Consider the following 17,722-nt stretch of genomic DNA (forward strand, 5'->3'; position numbering starts at 1 on the left):
AATAAGGGTAAACAAAGAGCCAGACAACAGATGCAAGCAATTAATACACACCATCCAGCCTCAGAAACTGAAAATCCCCCAAGCTCAACTGGTGGCTGCTTTGGACATCTCTTCAGATACTGCTACCCTTGGGATGCAGTCTCTGCACAGACGCAGGCATTTTTTTATAAAATGCAAGATGAGTAAATCATGAAAGATAAGGGTTCAGACATTGCCCAGACATCTTTGTTTAATGGACAGGATTTGAGGTGCAGCAGAGGGCAGATAATCCTTTATGGCTCTGGCCCCATACTGAACCAATAAGTAAGCAGAGAAATGGGCTCTCCTTAAGAGCAGCCACCAAGTAAGAATGCAGCAGCCTTTCTGCTTCCGGTCCTTGTGAGTAGAATACTAGAATGGACCAAAGACTGGCTAAATTTCCAGGCAGATGTTAACTCTCTTCATTGTGAGTCATGAGAGGAAGAACACTGGGGAGGCTAAAACTGGGCAGAAGTGGCAGGCAGGGCCTCATTGCCACCTCCTGCGCATAGTCGGGCAATGAAACCTTTCGCTAGTTGAATTGAAGACACATCACCCAGCACTCTTGCTGCAAAATGTTGTTGCTTCCGAACAATGTAAATAAATTCTAGGTCTAAATATCTGGCTGATTGTATGATGATCCATAATAATAATACTAGTACTACCGTGCTAGTAGCTGGCAAATAAAATGAAAGAGATTGATAAAATGTCTGAGTCTGATCAGCCACCAGACACTCAAGCACCCAGCCACAGGAAGGTGATCGGGGCAATACCCAATGATGATCTGGATCTTCCAGGGCAAAACTTGTTTCCTTCAGGAGAGGCATTTGTGACTCTGGGCCTCCTTTAATCACGCAAAGCTCACTTGTAGTGAGGCACTAATAACCCCCACACCCTACTAGGCCTCTTCTCTCCCCCTGGATGTGCCAACCCGCAAAAGCAAGGAACCCGTGGCTGGCCTCTACCAGGGCAGCACCCGTGATCTTCATTCGTCTCTGGAAACTGAAACTCGTTCCACAAAGTCTGACCAGACAGACAGAGCCTAACTCTGCTGGCACAGGAATGGAAATGATGCTGGACAGACGGATACAGGGCTGCTCACCACAGCCAACTCACTAGAGGGAAATCCAATGCTGTATTAATCATTTCATTCGGGTCTTTTTATAATCGGTGACTATGTTTTCATTGAAATTATTGTAACACTTGTATTTCTGGATTGGCTTTGTTTTATTATCATTGGCCACAGCTGCATCGAAATTAATGTAACCTTTGTATTTGTTGAATTGGCCATGGTAAGTTGTCCCATCCCACCTCCAAGTGCCTTGTGGACAACTCACAATAAGCTCTACAATAAGCTCTGCAGCTGGCCAGATCATGGAGGCTCGGCAAGAAGCATTCAGATGAATCCCTTCCACTCTGGTCAGCTTCCCTCCTCAGCTGAGAAGTTACCAAAGGGCAGGAGGTGCCTCACCTGGTGGAAAAGGCTGGCAGGAATCCCAGGAAAATGTGGTTGTGGGTAAACTCTCTTCTCCATGGGCAGACTCAACAACAGCAACAAGCCGAAGCCAGGAGTGCTGGGCAGAAACGCCTATCAACCCTGCTGCAGTCCTGGGTCACAAGAGGACTTGAACTGGACAGATCCTGGTCTCTATCTTCTCCAATAAAGCCCTGATCTACTCTGACTGGGCTGGGCCTGGCCGGGAAGGGCAACGGAGCAGGGCCGCCCGCTCTGCCCTCGAGGAACGAGCCACCGGCGCCGCGCCTGGCCAGCAGAGGTCGCCCCTGCCCGGGGCCCGGGACTGAGGCCGGCCGAGCGGGGCGGGGCGGGGCGGCTGCCGGGCGGCCAGCGGGACTCGAGGGCAAGCAGCGAGCCGGGAGGAGCGGCCGGCTGGCCGGCGGCAAACAGGTGAGGGCGGGCGGGACGAAGAATCGAGTGGCGCCCCGTCCGGGGCGACCCTGGTGGGGCGGCTGCAGAGACTGCAAGGGAGAGTGAAGTTTCCGTCGGCTCAGAAAGGCGCCTGCGCCCGGCGCCCCCTCGACGGAGCCTCGCCTGCGCCTCCCCCGCGCCTTCTGCCCCGGGAGCGGCGGCGGCGGCGGGCTTCTCTTCGGCGGGACGGCCAGCAGAGCCCTCGGGTCGGGCGAGGCTGGTCGGGGCGAGAGACGTCGAGGAGCGCGGGGAGGAGCGGCGCCCGCCGAGCCCTGTTGGGAGCGGCAGGACCGCCGCTGAGATGCGGGAGGAGGGCTGAACGAGCGCCCCCCCCCCGCCGTTTGCGCCGCGTTTGCTCCGTCACGGCTTCTGCCTGGGGAAGGGCTTCTTCTCCGGCGGGGGGTCTCGGGAGCGGCGGCGCCTGGCCCTGCATGGGCTGGTTCTGCCGGGCCTCGCCCGCCTCTCTGGGTCCGGGGAGGCGCTGCTGCGGAGTCCGGGAGTCGGAGGGTCCGGGGCGTCGGTCGGGGCGCCTTCTTGGAAGAGGCTTCCGGAGGGAGGCGGGAGATGCTCGCTTGCCCCCCCCCCCGAGGTTGCGGGGCCGCCGGTCCTTCGGAAGGGAGGCAGGGAGAGATGTCAGTCTGCTAAACCTCTTGATCCGCTTGGTCCCGTCTTTGGGGGAGGGGTCGAGCTAGGGAAAGGCATGAGCCTGGCCCACCTGGCATGGCTCTTTGATCTGGGGAGGGGAGGGGGGGCTCCCGCGGGTGCTCAGCTGGGCCTTTCAGGGAGAGGCTGCCTGGTTCTTGGACATTTCCCCTGAAACCTTTGTCCCCCCACCAGGGCCCAGGAAATGTCTGTGGTCCCCTCCTACTTTGGGATTGGGGTGAAAGACAAGCCCCGCTTTCAAGGCTGGTCTCTCAAGCAGGTGCATCTCCCCCACCCCAATATACATGCAGTCTTCTCAGGCTTTGCGGTAATGCTGAAGATAATAAAGGGAGCTAATTTCTAATTGTCTTTTGAAAGTTCTTCCTCCAATTAGAGGCCCCCATCAATGGGATGGGGGGCATTGCAAAGCTGGTCCCTTCCTTCTCAATACTCATTGAATGAGTTGGGGGTGGAGTGGAAGGGGGGCTTACAGATCAGAGGAGAGGAGAGTTTTCAAGGAGACCCTGTGAAGTGTGGCTGGGAGTGCAGAGATGGTCATGTGGATACAGAGGGTGTGAGGAGTCCCAATCGCCCAGAGAGATGGAGGCTCCCTTCCCTGCAGGTGCTGAAGCTGAGGGCAGACGGCCCATCTGGGATGTTTTCTTTACCACCAGTGCCCTGGGCGGGGCTGGGACTCCCCGGCCCACATGGGGCCTTTCAAGCTCTCATCTGGGTCCTTTAACGTGTTGCTAATTAACCTTGCTGACACACAGTTGAGCCCAAGGGCAGCCGGGATATGTATCTTGGCTTCTGTCCCCCCCCCCCAGTCCCTTTTTGCAACCGTGGAGCCCCACAGCCACCACTGTGAAAAAGAAACGGAGAAAAACTGAAGCAAGCCCTAAAATAGCCCAGCCAGTATTCCAGCTATTTGGCCTTTTTGTCCTTTAGAGAACGCCCTCCCAAGATACTTGCTATCCGAAACTGTTAATAAGGCTCCAGTTTTTGTGTAATTATTGCTTTCCTGTAAAATACGTCCAGGATTAGAACAAGAGTTGAACCCAATAAATAACAGGCAGCAGCAGCTGAAAACATCTTTGGCTCTACTTAATAGCCAGAGTCTTTGCCAAAGCAGAAAATGTTTGCCAAAAAGAGTTCCAGTTCAGCAACCAATATCTTTTCCCCGGGGGGGGGGGGTAGATATGCCACCCACTCCCTTTAAAAAGGCCTCTTTCCCCCTTCCAGCGATTGAGGGGTGGCGGCACCTGGAAGACAGTTTCAAAAACGGGGGATTGTTTCCAACCTGAGCTTGGCAGAAGGAGAGCTGGGCCCTGAGAACCTGAAAAGGGTCTCCATGTCTCTCCATTTATTTATTTAGTGTATGAAATGTATTGGCTGCCTATCTTACCACAGGATAGCTCCCATCCTGGGAAGGAGCTGCTCACAAACCCTTCCTCAAGTTTGCAGCTTTGGAGGCTGGCATCGGGGGCTCTTCTGCATCTCAGCATTGCAGAGAAATTGTCTGGTTGAAGTTCAGCCTTTGTGCAGTGTGGGAGGGGGGAACTAGTCACCCTTTTTGTGGGAGGGGAGGGGCTTGGCAACCAGCAGGGTCCATCTGTAGGACTGGGAATCTGGGACAACCTCTTAGATCGAACAGGTAGTCCTCGACTTACGACTGTAACTGAGCCCAGTATTATAAGTCATGCCAGTTGTTAAATGGATCAGTCCTAATATTACAACATTTTTGGTCATTAAAAGAACCTGTTGGTCATAAAGCAAATGCCATGGTTGTTAAGCAAACACTGTGGTCCTTAAGCAAATCCATTGTTTGCAATGGGAGGAACTAAATGGTAGTTTTCTACAAAAACATAATAATGCCTAACTCTCAGGCCTGTGACTGCAGGACCCTGCAAATAGCCGTAAACCTGCGTCAGTTGCCAGGAGCCCAAAATGTGATGTGACCTCCAGCAACTCGAGGACTACCTGTCCCCCATGTTCTTTAACCAGTCGCAGCCCCTCTTCAAACTCACTGGCAGGTCCAAACCTCTGCAAATGCCCATCCAGGACCCACCCTCTGCCCCTCTTCCCAAAGGAGGGCTGGCCACCTGCTTCCTCCTCAACAGGTTTTCTCCCACAAATAGTGAAACCCAAAGAACCCGCTGGGTGAAGAGGTGGGTTGGTTACAAGCCAAGCCCACTTACGGTGCCCCTTCCCCTGAAGTGCCAGGGCTGCTCTGTGTGGTGGGAAGGCATGTCTGACTCAGAATGTAAAGATAGCTGGGAAGCAGCATTGAAAGTGCTAAGAGGAGGGAGCCAACCAAGAATCTGGCACCCAGGCAGTAGCTGGCTTCTTTGGGCGGCTCATGGGAAAGAGGGGTGTGTGATGTCCTGAGTGAGGTGCAAGTTTGCGTTGCCAGGGTCTTAGTGGTGCCATTGCAGAACCCTCCTTTCCCCAGTAGGGATATTGATGTATGCTGTACCAAAATTGAGCAGCTGTCACTGTGTCTCTGGGTTCTCGGAGCATGTTCTGATCCCCAGATTGTATCTCCCCTCTTCCCATATAGTCGGGGGTCCACTTCCATAGCTTGAATTGTGGGGTGTGGACTGGAGCACCATCTCCTTCCTATGCAGAATGAACCTAAAGTCAGCTCAGATGGAAATCTGGCACCCATCTGGTGAGAGGCTCTTTGGAGCTGTCCCATGTCCTGAAGATCAGCTGCCAATGGAGAACTTTGCAGGCCTTCAGCCACACTAGAGGAATGGGAAGCCCAAAGAGGCTCTGCTGCAGAAGCTTGGGGTGGGGGGTGGGGACTTGGAAATCCTGAATGATGGAGACCAGCCTTTGGGAAGGGCCGTTCAAGCCTCTTAGGCAACAAAAGTTTGGTTAAATAAGTTTTAGACATATTTTTGGAATGTAACCTGTGCATTTCCTGCATAATCAGATTCCCGCACAGATGGATTTCCCCTGTTTTCTGTAAGCAGAGTAGGAATATTACCTTGCCTCCCTAAAGAACGGGCCACCCGGAGGGACATTCTCCTCCATGGGAGCCTTTCCCTGCAAAGCAGAATTGCCCTTTCTTGGTTGCTGAGTTGAAGTGCTCCAAAAGCCTCCTTGAGAAAAAAGAGCAGCCCAACGCAGGCTGTGCCCTGTGCTGATCCCCAGCCTGCTGTGGGATTTGAGCCACCTTGAGGCTGCCCTTGGACAGGATTTTAAGAAGGAAAATAATGCCAACAAGTTGAAGAATTGCTAAAGAAATGGTTGTAAGTCGAGGGATTTGCAATGATTTGTTGAGCAAATGTTCAAAGCCACAGCAGTATTGAAAAAAACAGCATCCGGTCCTTGCACTTACAACTCTTTGCAGCATCCCAATAGACACAGGATCAAAATTCAGGTACTTGGGAACCAGCCTGTATTTGCGACGTTTCCCATATTCCAGGATCATGTGATCACCACTTATGACATTTTCAGCTGGCTTCTGCTGAACAAGTCAAATCTGAGAGAAACCAGATTTACTTAACAGCTGCATGGTTCACTTAACAATCACCTTACTTAGCAATGGAAATTCTAGTCCCAATTGTAGCCATAAGTTGAGGACTAATTGTAGAGCTAAGGATGTGTCTCAATTTTGGGAAGACACATGGCCTTCAACTGGCAGAATTCCACAAACAGCCACAGGAGTTGAAGTCCATGCATCTTGAAGCTGCCAGAGTTGAGAAAGCCTTCCTGGAGGGAGGGGAGCAAAGAAAGACCTCTGCCCTGGGGTCTGTTGGTGCCAGGGCCAGAGAGGGGACCCTCAGCATTGGGCAAAGCGGAGGCCTTCCCCAGAGGGAGAGCCTGGCAGGCACCTGGGCAGGGAGTGGAGCATGTGGAGGGGTGTAGGCCCTCCTTCAAGCAGCCATAAGGGAAATGGTTGGATATTAATACTTAATTTCCTCTTATTACCGGAAACAGACCAAATATCCAAGATAGATTAGAAATGCAATTAGTGGCAAAGGAAATGAGAATGTTTATGTTCTGTTTCCATGACTACTATTATTTTATCAGCACACCAATATTAAGATAAAATGGCTGCTTCACTACTACCCTGTCTTGCCATGTCACCCTCCTTGCCCTTGCAAACCATGACTGACAATCGGTCCACATTTTAGCCCGGAAGGCCTGTTTTTTATTGCCCTGCCAGAATACTGTTTCCCTCCTTCAAAAATGGACCTGGTAGCATTTGGGAGACTATTTAGATTCCTGTGTGAGAGAAAGGGATGTGAATGTGTACAGCTGTGACTCCTGGGACTGCCTGAATGAGCCCTTGTTGTGTTCTTGGCAAGGTTTTTGAAGTGGCTTCCTGTTCAAGAACCCAAAGTCCTCCAGTGACTTGAATTCTGGAGGAGAACTTGGGACTCCTAGTTTGTAGATCAGTATCTTCAGCAACTACCCCAATGTGACTCGCATGATGAGGCTGGGCTGCCCTAGGAGATTAAGGCTGAAGCCGTAGGAGAGGTGAGCAGCTGTGCAGGAATGCAGATTTTACAAGAAAGTTTCTGTAATCATTTATAGTGGTACAGATGCTAGAGATGTAAACCTCTGTTTTCCAAAATCATGCTATCTGCTTACCAATGACCTTGTAATCCAAAAAGAGGAAAGGGAGAAGAGTTGGGGCCTAGCTTTGAAAGGCTCCTATGCAGTTGGGGGCTCGGGCTCGGCTGAATCAATGTTGCCGTACAGGTAGTCTCTGGTTAACGATGGCCATTAGGACGGGAATTGTCTGTGACCTGAGGATCCTGATTAAAACTACAGCTGCCGCCATGATACTCATGTAACCTAACAGAGTCTGGGCTTTTGTGGGGGTGATGAGAAGTGGGGGGGAATATAGTTTAGTCAGACAGTTTAAGAATCCTTAATCTATAGTCAGGTGATGGGGAAGCCAAGACTCTCCCCTTTGAGGCCCAAGGCTTGGAAAAGTACAGCCACATGGGTGCTAGTCTAGGAATGGGAGACTCCTGCCCAAGTCCCCTTCTCTCATCCCCACTTTCCTCATGAGGGGGGGAGTGTAGGGAAGAGGGGTGAATGAAAGGCGGAATAGGCTAAAGAATAAACAATGAGCTTTACCAGTCTGGAAGCTCAGGGGTGGCCTGAGTGGAGGCCGTCATTTGGCTTGCATCTCATCGTCTTTTTCTTTTCCTCCTCCTCCTCTCCCCCAGGCAGAAAGTCCCACGGAATATCCTCCCCACCCTCTCCAAAGGGCTTCCTCAGAGGAAAATAGAAGAGCTGCTGTCCCTGCAGGGGGGGCCTTCCGCAAAGGCAAGGAATCGCCCAGTGAGTTTTGGGCGGAAACAGGTGTTGAGTTGCCATTTGGAGAATGAATGGGCTCCATGCAGGAGGCCACCTTTTCTGCACTGCCTAGCCTCCTGAAGGCCGGCCCACCCGCTCTGCCATCACAGCCTGAAGTGGCCTGCAGCTATGGACACGAGGGTCCCCGGCCCCTGCTTTGAGCCACCCTCACCATGCTAGTGCCTGGGGACAAGAACTTCCTTACCGACATCATCTACATTGCCTTTGAACTGCTCATCGCCCTTCTGGCCATCTTTGGGAACGTCCTGGTCTGTTGGGCCGTTTATCTCAACAGCAACCTGCAGAATGTCACCAATTACTTTGTGGCTTCCCTGGCGATAGCTGACATTGCGGTGGGTGTGCTGGCCATCCCTTTCGCCATCACGATCAGCACCGGCTTCTGCACCTTTTTTTACAGCTGCCTCTTCATCGCCTGCTTTGTCCTGGTGCTGACCCAGAGCTCCATCTTCAGCCTCCTGGCCATTGCCATTGATCGGATTATTGCTATCCGTATCCCTCTCAGGTAAATATGCCAAAGATGCAGAACTGAATAACTGAGCTGGAAGAGACCTTGGAGGTCTTCTAGTCCAACCCCCTGCTCAAGAAGGAGACCCTATGCCATTTCAGACAGCTGGCTGTCCAGCCTCTTCTTAAAGACCTCCTTTAAGAGCAGCCATAGCTTCTGAAAGCAAGCCCTTCCACTGGTTAATTGTCCTCACTGTTAGCAAGTTTCTCCATAATTCCAGGTTGCTCCTCTCCTTGATTAGCTTCCATCCTCTGTTTCTTGTCCTGCCCTCTGGTTCTTGGGAAAATCTTTGTGGCAGCCCCTCAGTTATTGATTGCTTCACCATCAGGAGGAGCTTCTCTGCACAATTCCAAGGTTGTGGTTTAGCAGGGCCTGTGCCCCAGGTGCATGTGATTGTCATGCACAGCAGAACGGGCTCCTGCTGGCCCCAGGGAGCCTCCTTTCAAACATGCAGAGCACACTTTTGCTGGACACTTGAGAAATAAAGCAGGTGTTCTCTGCATCTTGTGATGTCTCAACCCTTGCCCCTGAATCAGCTGCCCCAGAGGCTAAAGGACATGGGCCCAGTTCCAGGAGGCAAGCCCATAGCAAAACTGCCCAGGAGGAAGCAGCCATCCCCCAGCGTTTCCTTCTGGAGTTTGTTATACAGGAAGTAGCACCATCCTGAAATGCAGAGTCCCAGCTTCCTAGCCAGGAAGGCTCCAATAGGATACCAAGGTTGAGTGGCTGCACAGTCCAAGACAACCGTCAACCACCCCCCTTCCCTCTTGCACAGGCCTTAAATGCGACATCAGCTCAAAACCTGGGTTAGAATTGCATTAAAACTTAATCTAGAAAGCTGTTTGTTCAAGAGTTTCTGGAGCTGTTCAGCAACGAGATTCCCTAGGGAGGAATGAGCTACAATTGGAGAAGGACTTCCAGAAGAGTAGAAGGCTTCTTTAGATAGGCACAAATTCAAAGAATCAAAATATTTGCTCCTTAATGAGAGCAATGAAGCGCCACCATTAAGAACCACAAAAAAGACAGAGACCCAATTCCTTGTTTGCTCCAGTTTTCTCCAACAAGGAGATAAGTGCTTTCCACTAGGAAGGGGGGGGGGATAGGACAGAGGGGTGGAATTGAAGCTTGAGGTAGAGAATATCTGAGTTTCAGTCTATAAAGAATAAACTAGCTGATGAGCAGGGGGAAGCTTTCTCTTTGGGAAAACCTGGACAAATTACGAAGTGAAAGCGAGCAAAGGTCCTTTCTTTAAAGGAAGGGGAAAGGAATCTATGGGGAACTACGGACCTGACATGAATATTTGGGAAAATTCTAGAAGCAGATTAGGAGGCTGAGCTATAACAGCCTCCATGAAATGCTGCAGATTTAATCTATTTTCACTGAGGCAGAACATCTAACAAAGCAGCCCATGAGATTCTGATTGCAGGTTAGTTCATGGTGAGTTTATTTATTTATTTAAAACATTTACATAGCCACCCATCTTTCAACCAACTCTGGGCTGCTCCTAATCAAACATTAAAAATCATTTTTATAATTTTTAAAACTATAAAACTCAACCATTTAAAACATTAAAAACAACCAAGTTGGATGGGATAAAAATTAAGTTGATATATAATTGGCTAAAAATTGACCAGAGAATCAAATTTGAGTGAGGTGCAAGGATCAGACCTGGAACTTTTGTTTTTCAGGATTTTATAATAATGATTCAGGTGAACAAACACAAGAATGCTTAATAAATTTGCAGACAGCACAAGTACAAGTGGGATTGCTAGTATCCTAGAAGATAGAAAAAATATTTTTTTAAAAAAAACTTTAATAGCACAAGTAAATAGGTTAAAATAGCAGAATTAAATTTAACAGAGAGAGGTGCCAAGTTCTTAATGGAAATGGACATTAAGAATTTCTTCATTAAAAAAAAAGGAATAGCAATAGCACTGCTTTTTATTTGTAATAAATGCTACTCCACATGGGCTGCTCTTTCTTTAAGAGCTGACATGAATGACAATTCTGCAGCCTTTGTTACAATCCAAAGAGCTTTTACTCCCTCCTGGTCACCATCTTCTTCTTCCCTTTTCCAAACTCTCCTTTTATTGTCTTTTTGGGGGCTTCACACCACAAGACCGTTGCTCTGCAGTTTCCTCCTAACTCCCAGCAATGGGTTCTCATCGGGCACCTTTTTTCAAAACTGACCACCGAACATAATTAGACAGGGACCGTTTTTATTTTCATTTATTTATTTGGAAGACTTATCTGTCCACCCTCTCAGTGACGTTGATTTCCTCCTTGGCTTCTCACCATTTTCTGAATCCACTCGAGATTATTGTAATGTTCAATCTTTCATTAATGTGGCTCTTAGAAATCCCCTTTATGAGCCCGGAAGGAATTGTCTTCAATTACAAAATCCCCCAGGGCCCCTCACAGACCTCGAAGGACTCTGCATTGGGACTCTCCCGGGGCCTCTCCCACCATCACTGCAGAAGAGAACTCTCCAGGAGCCTCTTGGGACCTTCCAAAGGCCGGAAGATGGACTGGGAGGACAGCCTGGAGACTGTATCTCTGCAGGCCACAGGGGAGGGTGAGCTGGCTGGTTCTCTCTGGAGCCTTCCCATGATCCCCTAGCTTCACAGTGAGGCTCCTCTGTGCCTGGGCTTGGCCCAGGATTACTTGGCCCAGGAGGGGTTTATAAAGGGGGTGGGGAGAGGCATCCAGGTTCCCCTTCTTCTCCTCTGACTCCAGGAAAGTAAAAATCCTCCTTACAAAGGATTTTCAAACATAGAACGTTGCCCCACAGAATACTTCAAACCCAGGATTCACCAGAGCAGACAGGCGCACTTGGGGTTCATCAGTGGCACAAAATATTGTGAACATTATATATTAATTTTATATCCAACATCAAGATTGAACCTCTAAAAGTCACTTTTTTTGAAACTCTTTATACGTGTGTGTGTTTTTTAAAGCAAGGTCTTTAGCAAACAGTTTCTGGTTCTTTCACAGCTCCTCCAGCTGTTGAGGTGTTCAGTTTGCCTCCCTCAATCTGAGAAGATGGGGCAGAGCAGCCTCAGGGAGCAGAACTGGCACATCTGCCTCAGGGACGTGCAGTCACTAGAGGCAAGGGAGGCGGAGCCTCACCAGTCTCCTCAGGAAAAAGAAAGAAATTTAAATATTTTTTTTAAAATAATTAAAGCCAAGATAGTTGCTACCAGATTCCAGGTCACAGTGGCTTGGTGTCTGCTTAGTGTTAACCAAAGCAGGAGGCGAGAGAACTCGGGGCCTCTTTTCCATAAGGAATTTTTCGCCTTCTAAAAGTTAAGAAAGAGTTAAAAGGCAAAGAAGTTCAGATGGAAAAGAGGCACTAATTCTCCCGCCTCCTGATCTGGAAGCAGCCAATCATGTCTTCTTGAGCACGCTTACGTTGGGCGGGGCGTGCTTCAGAGGAGAGAGGAGTGGGAGAGAAGGAGGAGGCTGGCTCTTTGCTGCAGACCTGGGCGCTTGGCGGCTCCCGCGATGCAAAGTGCCCCACCGTCCCCGATGCTGCCGCCCACCCGTTGCCCCGGCCTGCTTCTCCAGGCTCCGCCACTGGAAGTCCCGGATCGCCTCTGGGGAAGGCTGGGTGAGAAACGGAGCGAAGCTTCTCCGCGGCCTCCCGGCACTACGCAGAGGCTCTCACAGGAGCGCATGCCAGCGGCTGGTGGCCCGGAGTGGCCCCGGTTGCGAGACAAGGAAGCGCTTAAAACAGCCGCTGCCGCCGCCACCACCCCTCCTTTGCCCGGCGGGGTGGTGGTGGCGGCAGCGGCAGCAGCTGCTTTAAGCGCTGCCTTGTCTCGCAACCGGGGCTACTCCGGACCACCAGCTGCTGGCACGCGCTCCTGTGAGAGCCTCTGCGTAGTGCTGGGAGGCCGCGGAGAAGCTTCGCTCCATTTCTCACTCGGCCTTCCCCCAGAGGCGATCCGGGACTTCCAGCGGCGGAGCTTGGAGAAGCAGCGGACGCAGGCCGGGGCAGCGGGTGGGCGGCGGGGCACTTTGCATCGCGGGAGCTGCCAAGCGCCTTTGCTGCAGACCCGGGCACTTGGTTGCTCCTGCGATGCAAATTCCACCCCCCCGGCTGAGGCCGACTGCTGCCCTGCTGAGCTGCTTCACAAAAGGATGCCCAGCTGAGCCTCACCAGGTATAAACCTCACCACACGTCACTGATCCGCCTCCTCTCTTGTATAGGTCAGAAATGGTGTGATCAATAACCTGAGCTTGGCCGTCCAGAAGCCAGGCCTAAAGACAGGACCTGGACAAAGACGGAAAGCAAAACAGCCTTCCTTCCCAGCCTTGATTAGAGAATTCAGCCATGGTTTATCTGGAAAAATACGCATAAATGAAATCACCAATTGCATGTTCCTCAGGAGGGGCTCCTTGTCTCTTCTCAGCCCTTGTTCGGCTCCTGCTCTGTGCAGCAAAGAAGGATGGAGCTTGAAAGGGAGCTGGCAAATGGATCAGGGATCCTGCACCTGGCAGAGGCCACTCTGGGCATAGCTAGTCCAGGGGCTTATCCGAATAAAACTAGGACCCCAGCAATATTTAATCCATTCATAATTTTAAAAATTAATTTATAATACTTGTAAGCTGTCTTTTGGGACAAAGGCCCACTTCCCTTGTTGATGCCCAGGAGAGTCTCCCCCCCCCCCGACCTCTGGAGCAGGCAACCTCCAGGCCCATCAGCCCCATCACTGCTGGTCTCAGAGTTCCAGCTGGAAGAGGAGAAGTTTCCAGTATTGATCAGAAATCTCTTTTTAAAGGAAAAGAACTATTATCAGCACAGGCAGAATAAAGCTCCTCATGTCATTGGTTCCAGGAACCGATATTACCCTGTTTTGTGTCACTCATGACCCTCATCTTCATTGCAAGAAACGCCACATGAAACTTGAATTCAAGGGACTTGGTTGCATTTGGGCCTGGATATGCGCTGGCCAAAGACAAGTCTCTGGGGCAATGTTGGGTTTTCCCTCCACTCCACTCCACTGATAGTGTCAAGAGGGTGGGCATTGATCCTGCCCCCAGGCCCCCCACCCCTTACAGCTGGGAAGGGATTCTGGCTGTGCTGAGTCCTGGCTGTACCCAGAAGGCGATTCCCTCTGCCTTAAATGGCCTCCCCTTCATGCCTGGGAACTGTAGCCGGGTGAATGGAGTCTCCAACAGACATCCTCACTATTCTGAGATGAAGTTTCCAGAATTCTTTGGGGAACTTCACAGTGAACAAATTCCCAGATTATTTACAGTATGGCTAGAATCATAAATCCCTGGCTTCCTGTTGATAGAGGATCCTTTTAGGATGAACTTAACAACGCTTGGTGTTTTTTTTTTAAAGGTGTAGGGTTCAGTTCTCATCTGCCTCTAATGAAAGATCTAATTGGAACTGAGGGCAAGGCCTGGCGTGGCTGGAGGCCTGCTGAGGAGGTGGATTGAATCCCACTATCGTCAGTCCACGCAGTGCTGGCCACATTTCACAGCACCAGATCCCAGCTCTCTCCTGTTGCGATGGAGTGATACTGCAGCAAGAAGAAGCTGGAATCTGGACAGATTCTATCAATGGATCAGTCTGCTCTCTTCTCTTCCCATGTAGATGGGATTTCACCCATTGCCTTTCTCTGCTCTTCTTCCAGGTACAATGCTCTGGTGACCAGCTCACGTGCCAAGGGAGTCATCGCCATCTGTTGGTTCTTATCCTTCATTATTGGCCTGACGCCAATGCTGGGCTGGCCCAGGAATGCTCTGGAAGAGAATGGGCAAAGGGAGAATAGAACCAACTGCAGTAGCAATATGGTGCGTTGCCTCTTTGCAACTGTGGTCACCATGGATTACATGGTCTACTACAACTTCTTTGCCTGTGTGCTGCTTCCTCTCCTTCTGATGTTTGGGATCTACTTGAAGATCTTCATGACAGCCCGGCAGCAGCTCAAGCAGATGGAAAACAAGGCGATGCACGGGGGGCGGTCCCGATACATTCTGCAGAAAGAGGTCCATGCAGCAAAGTCTCTGGCCTTCATTGTGGGGATGTTTGCTGTCTGCTGGCTGCCGTTACACCTGATCAACTGCTTCACCCTCTTCTGCCCCACTTGCAAAGATCCTCCCCCCGGGGTCATGTACCTGGCCATTATCTTATCCCACGCCAACTCCGTGGTGAACCCCCTGATCTACGCCTACCAGATCCGAGAGTTCCGCTGCACCTTCAGGAAGATCATCCAGCGGCACATCCTGTGCAGGAAGCAGGGCTTCATGTCCGCTACTGCCAGCCGCAGGACTTCTGCACACGACGGAGAGACTGAGAACACAACTGTACAGATCAGCAACTACTCACTCAACTTCCACTCTGGCAGGGACTTCAGGAGCATCCATGGGGGCCATTCTGGGGGGCAAAGCATCTGCATGGAATGGACCCCAAGCCAGAACGGACTGGCTGGAGAAGTGAACGGACACCTTGTACTTTCCTGCAAAAATGGGGAGCTCCAGAAAAACGGAGCCCCTTAGCCAAGAGCCTCTGGGGTCCCTGGGTTTTATGGCAACGTGGAGGCTTCACTGGAAGCCCCAAAGGCATCCTGAGGGTGCTGGGGATGTTGCTGTGCTGGGCAGAACTTTCCTAGGCTGCAGGGATCCTTCTGAAGGGGGAGGGGAGAAGAGGGGGAAGGCCCCAGAACCGGGCAGGAACCTTTGTAGGCAGAGGGTCAGCAAGCCAAGGAGTTCCCTATGCACTTCAGGGATGCGTAAGGGGTCTTGGAGGATGGGGGAGGGGCAATAGCCCACGTGATCTTACCAGTCAGAGGCCCAATTTTGCCACAGTCCAGATATATTCGAAGAATCAAAAGGCAAGGAATCGGCATGCTTTGCTGCAGGAGGAAGGGGGGGGAAGGCTGACCAGTGGTTGCTGAGTCCATCTGGCTGCCTGGTCAGAAGCCCCAACAATCATTGTGTAAATGCCGTTGTCTATGTAAGAACACAAGTAGAGCATTCTTCCGTGCAAACTCTTTGCTGTCCGGCTACTCTTATTCTACTAGGGGTTTTGAGGGCACGGAGGCTGCTCAAGAGGAGGGAGAGCAAAGCTTCCTCCATGTTGGGATTCCCTTGTCGGACATAAATGGGGCCAGAGCGGGGAAGGGGCTGATAGGAAGCAGAGCGAGGGAGCCCCCACGGAGCAGCAGGAGCAGCTCTAAGAAAATGGCTGTTGGAAGACTGAAGGAGGGTCTTCTGCACCCAGGATGGGAGGGGGGATTATATCTCTGGACCTCTGAGTGTACAGCCCCATCTCTCCAGGCTTTCTCTGGCTGCTGCGTTTGCTAAACCTGCCGTCTGTTAGGATCCTTCACCTGAGTCTTTTCTGCTTTCTCTTTGATTTTTCTCCTAACAAAATATTATAGTTTCTGCAGAAGCATAAAATAGACTTTAAACTATGAAAAGGTAACCTGTCAATCATGCCATTTTAATTGAAAATGTCCCCATAGACCAGGACTTCACTGCTCAGAGAGGAAAGGCCATACTGTTACATTAGAAACCATGGCCAGCTGCCAAGGAGTGCCAGGCAGGTGGATAGGGGCAAGGGAGCCGTGAGGGAGTCGAGGGCCAGGGAAGCCTGGAGGCCGTTCAATGCAGCAGCGGATTGATTGGGTTTCCAAATTGGGCACGGGGGCTTGCGAGGCCCACCTTGTGGGCCGTACATTGTGCAGCCTTCCCCTCAACTGTAGCTTGGAGTGGCGCAAATGGAAAATCCTCTTTTCTCTTATCCGGCATGAGGTTGAAACCTGGGACGCTGGTTCCTTTCCTGAGCATCTGTCCCCAAGTAGATAAATACATCTGTCTGCAGATGCTTTGCACTACATTCCCGTAATCACCAGCCATGCTAACTAGGGATGATGGTGGTTGAAATCCGATCTCTTTGGAGACACTCGTGGACTCTTCTGGACAGTGCCTGGGGCAAGGAGAGGGCGAGGAATCCCGTTTGGGCCTCTTCAAAGCCACAGCTTGGCAGGGATTCCAAGAAGCCAAAGGCAACAGTTCCTCATATGGCAATATTTCCCATGGAAGAGATGCCCAGGCTACAATGGCACTACATTCCATGCAAGCAGAACTCCCCAGTTAAAAATAGCCTTGTGCTGCTCCTTGGCACCTTAAACCAAGTCCTGGAAGAGCCTGGCCTTCACCAGACAAAAAGTCAAGTTATTCAGAAGCAGCCCCCCCCCCCACTCCTTTCCAGCTGCCCAGCTCTGGCAAGATAACATGCATGGATGCAGGGGAGGAGGGAGTTGAAAGACCAAAGGCAAGGACTGCAGTCCCCCCCCCCTCATTATGATCCCTCGGACCACCCTTCATGCTTCTGAGCTAGAAGTCTTGAAGCCAGCCTGTCAAAGAAGCCGCCATCTGGCGCAAAAAAGGAGCAGAGCCACAGAGGCTGCTGAGAAGAGAAGGCTCATCCTGTGCCATTTCCCTTCCCAGTGTTTTCTCTTCCAGCTTCCTTTCTTGGTTCGCTGCAGAGCTGCTTTCCCAACTGGAAAGGAGAAGTCCTTCTACATCCTGAAGAAGACGAGTGCACAGATCAAGGCTGGCTTTGGGCTAATGAACTTGGGATCCACAGGCAGCCCCAGTGTGGGAAAATACCAGAGGTGGAAGGGCTGACCTCAGGAAAAACTCCAGGATGAAGCATCAGGCTAGGATGCTGCTAGAAGAAGTGGTGGTGGGGCCCCTCCCTCCCTCCCTCCCTCCTAGCCAGCCTCTGACTGTCTCACCAAAGGGTGACACCCAACCCCTCCCTTGCTTTTCCAAGTTAAAATAGTGATAGTTTTCTGGTCTGGCAGGAAATGGAAGTGACATTGGGTGACAGAGGAAGAAAGCATTTTCCAGACACACATTTCATACCCCCAAAGGATAACAGATGCAGCAGCACCAATCCACAAAAGCCGCACTTAAAAACTAAGAAACATGTGAAACGAAGGCCTTGAACCATTAAACAGCGGACGAAAGGAGTTTGGTGACCAGGTAAGGAAGAAGAAGGGCTTGGCAAAGTACTCCAGAGGAGCCCCTTCTCCCAGCCGGGGGCCCTGCAGGGTGACTCCTGCCCTGGGTTGGGAAGGGGCCCACTAAGCTCCTAAACGAGGAATAAGTGGTGCACAGAGGATGCCTCCCCACTGACTGCCCGGCTGCGTCTCCTGATAAGAAAGACGGCTGTGAGTGCAAAGAGGTGATAAACCTCAGGGAGCTTCACTCCCCATTCAAAATGGTGGGGAACAGCTTCTTAGCCAGACGGAAGCTCGGCC

At 51.2% G+C, this 17,722-nt stretch overlaps 1 protein-coding gene across 1 annotated transcript; it reads left to right on the forward strand.

The window, feature by feature from the left end:
* The first annotated feature begins 1,856 nt into the window (after positions 1 to 1,856).
* Positions 1,857 to 15,440, forward strand: ADORA2A (adenosine A2a receptor). The gene is made up of 3 exons (XM_032230026.1): positions 1,857 to 1,924; positions 7,780 to 8,432; positions 14,084 to 15,440. The coding sequence occupies exons 2-3, from the start codon at positions 8,083 to 8,085 to the stop codon at positions 14,946 to 14,948; spliced, it is 1,215 nt and encodes a 404-aa protein (XP_032085917.1). The 5' UTR covers positions 1,857 to 1,924; positions 7,780 to 8,082; the 3' UTR covers positions 14,949 to 15,440.
* Positions 15,441 to 17,722: the final 2,282 nt, after the last annotated feature.

Source organism: Thamnophis elegans, chromosome 13 (assembly GCF_009769535.1).
Source record: "Thamnophis elegans isolate rThaEle1 chromosome 13, rThaEle1.pri, whole genome shotgun sequence".
In the NCBI taxonomy this organism is placed as follows: Eukaryota; Metazoa; Chordata; class Lepidosauria; order Squamata; family Colubridae; genus Thamnophis; species Thamnophis elegans.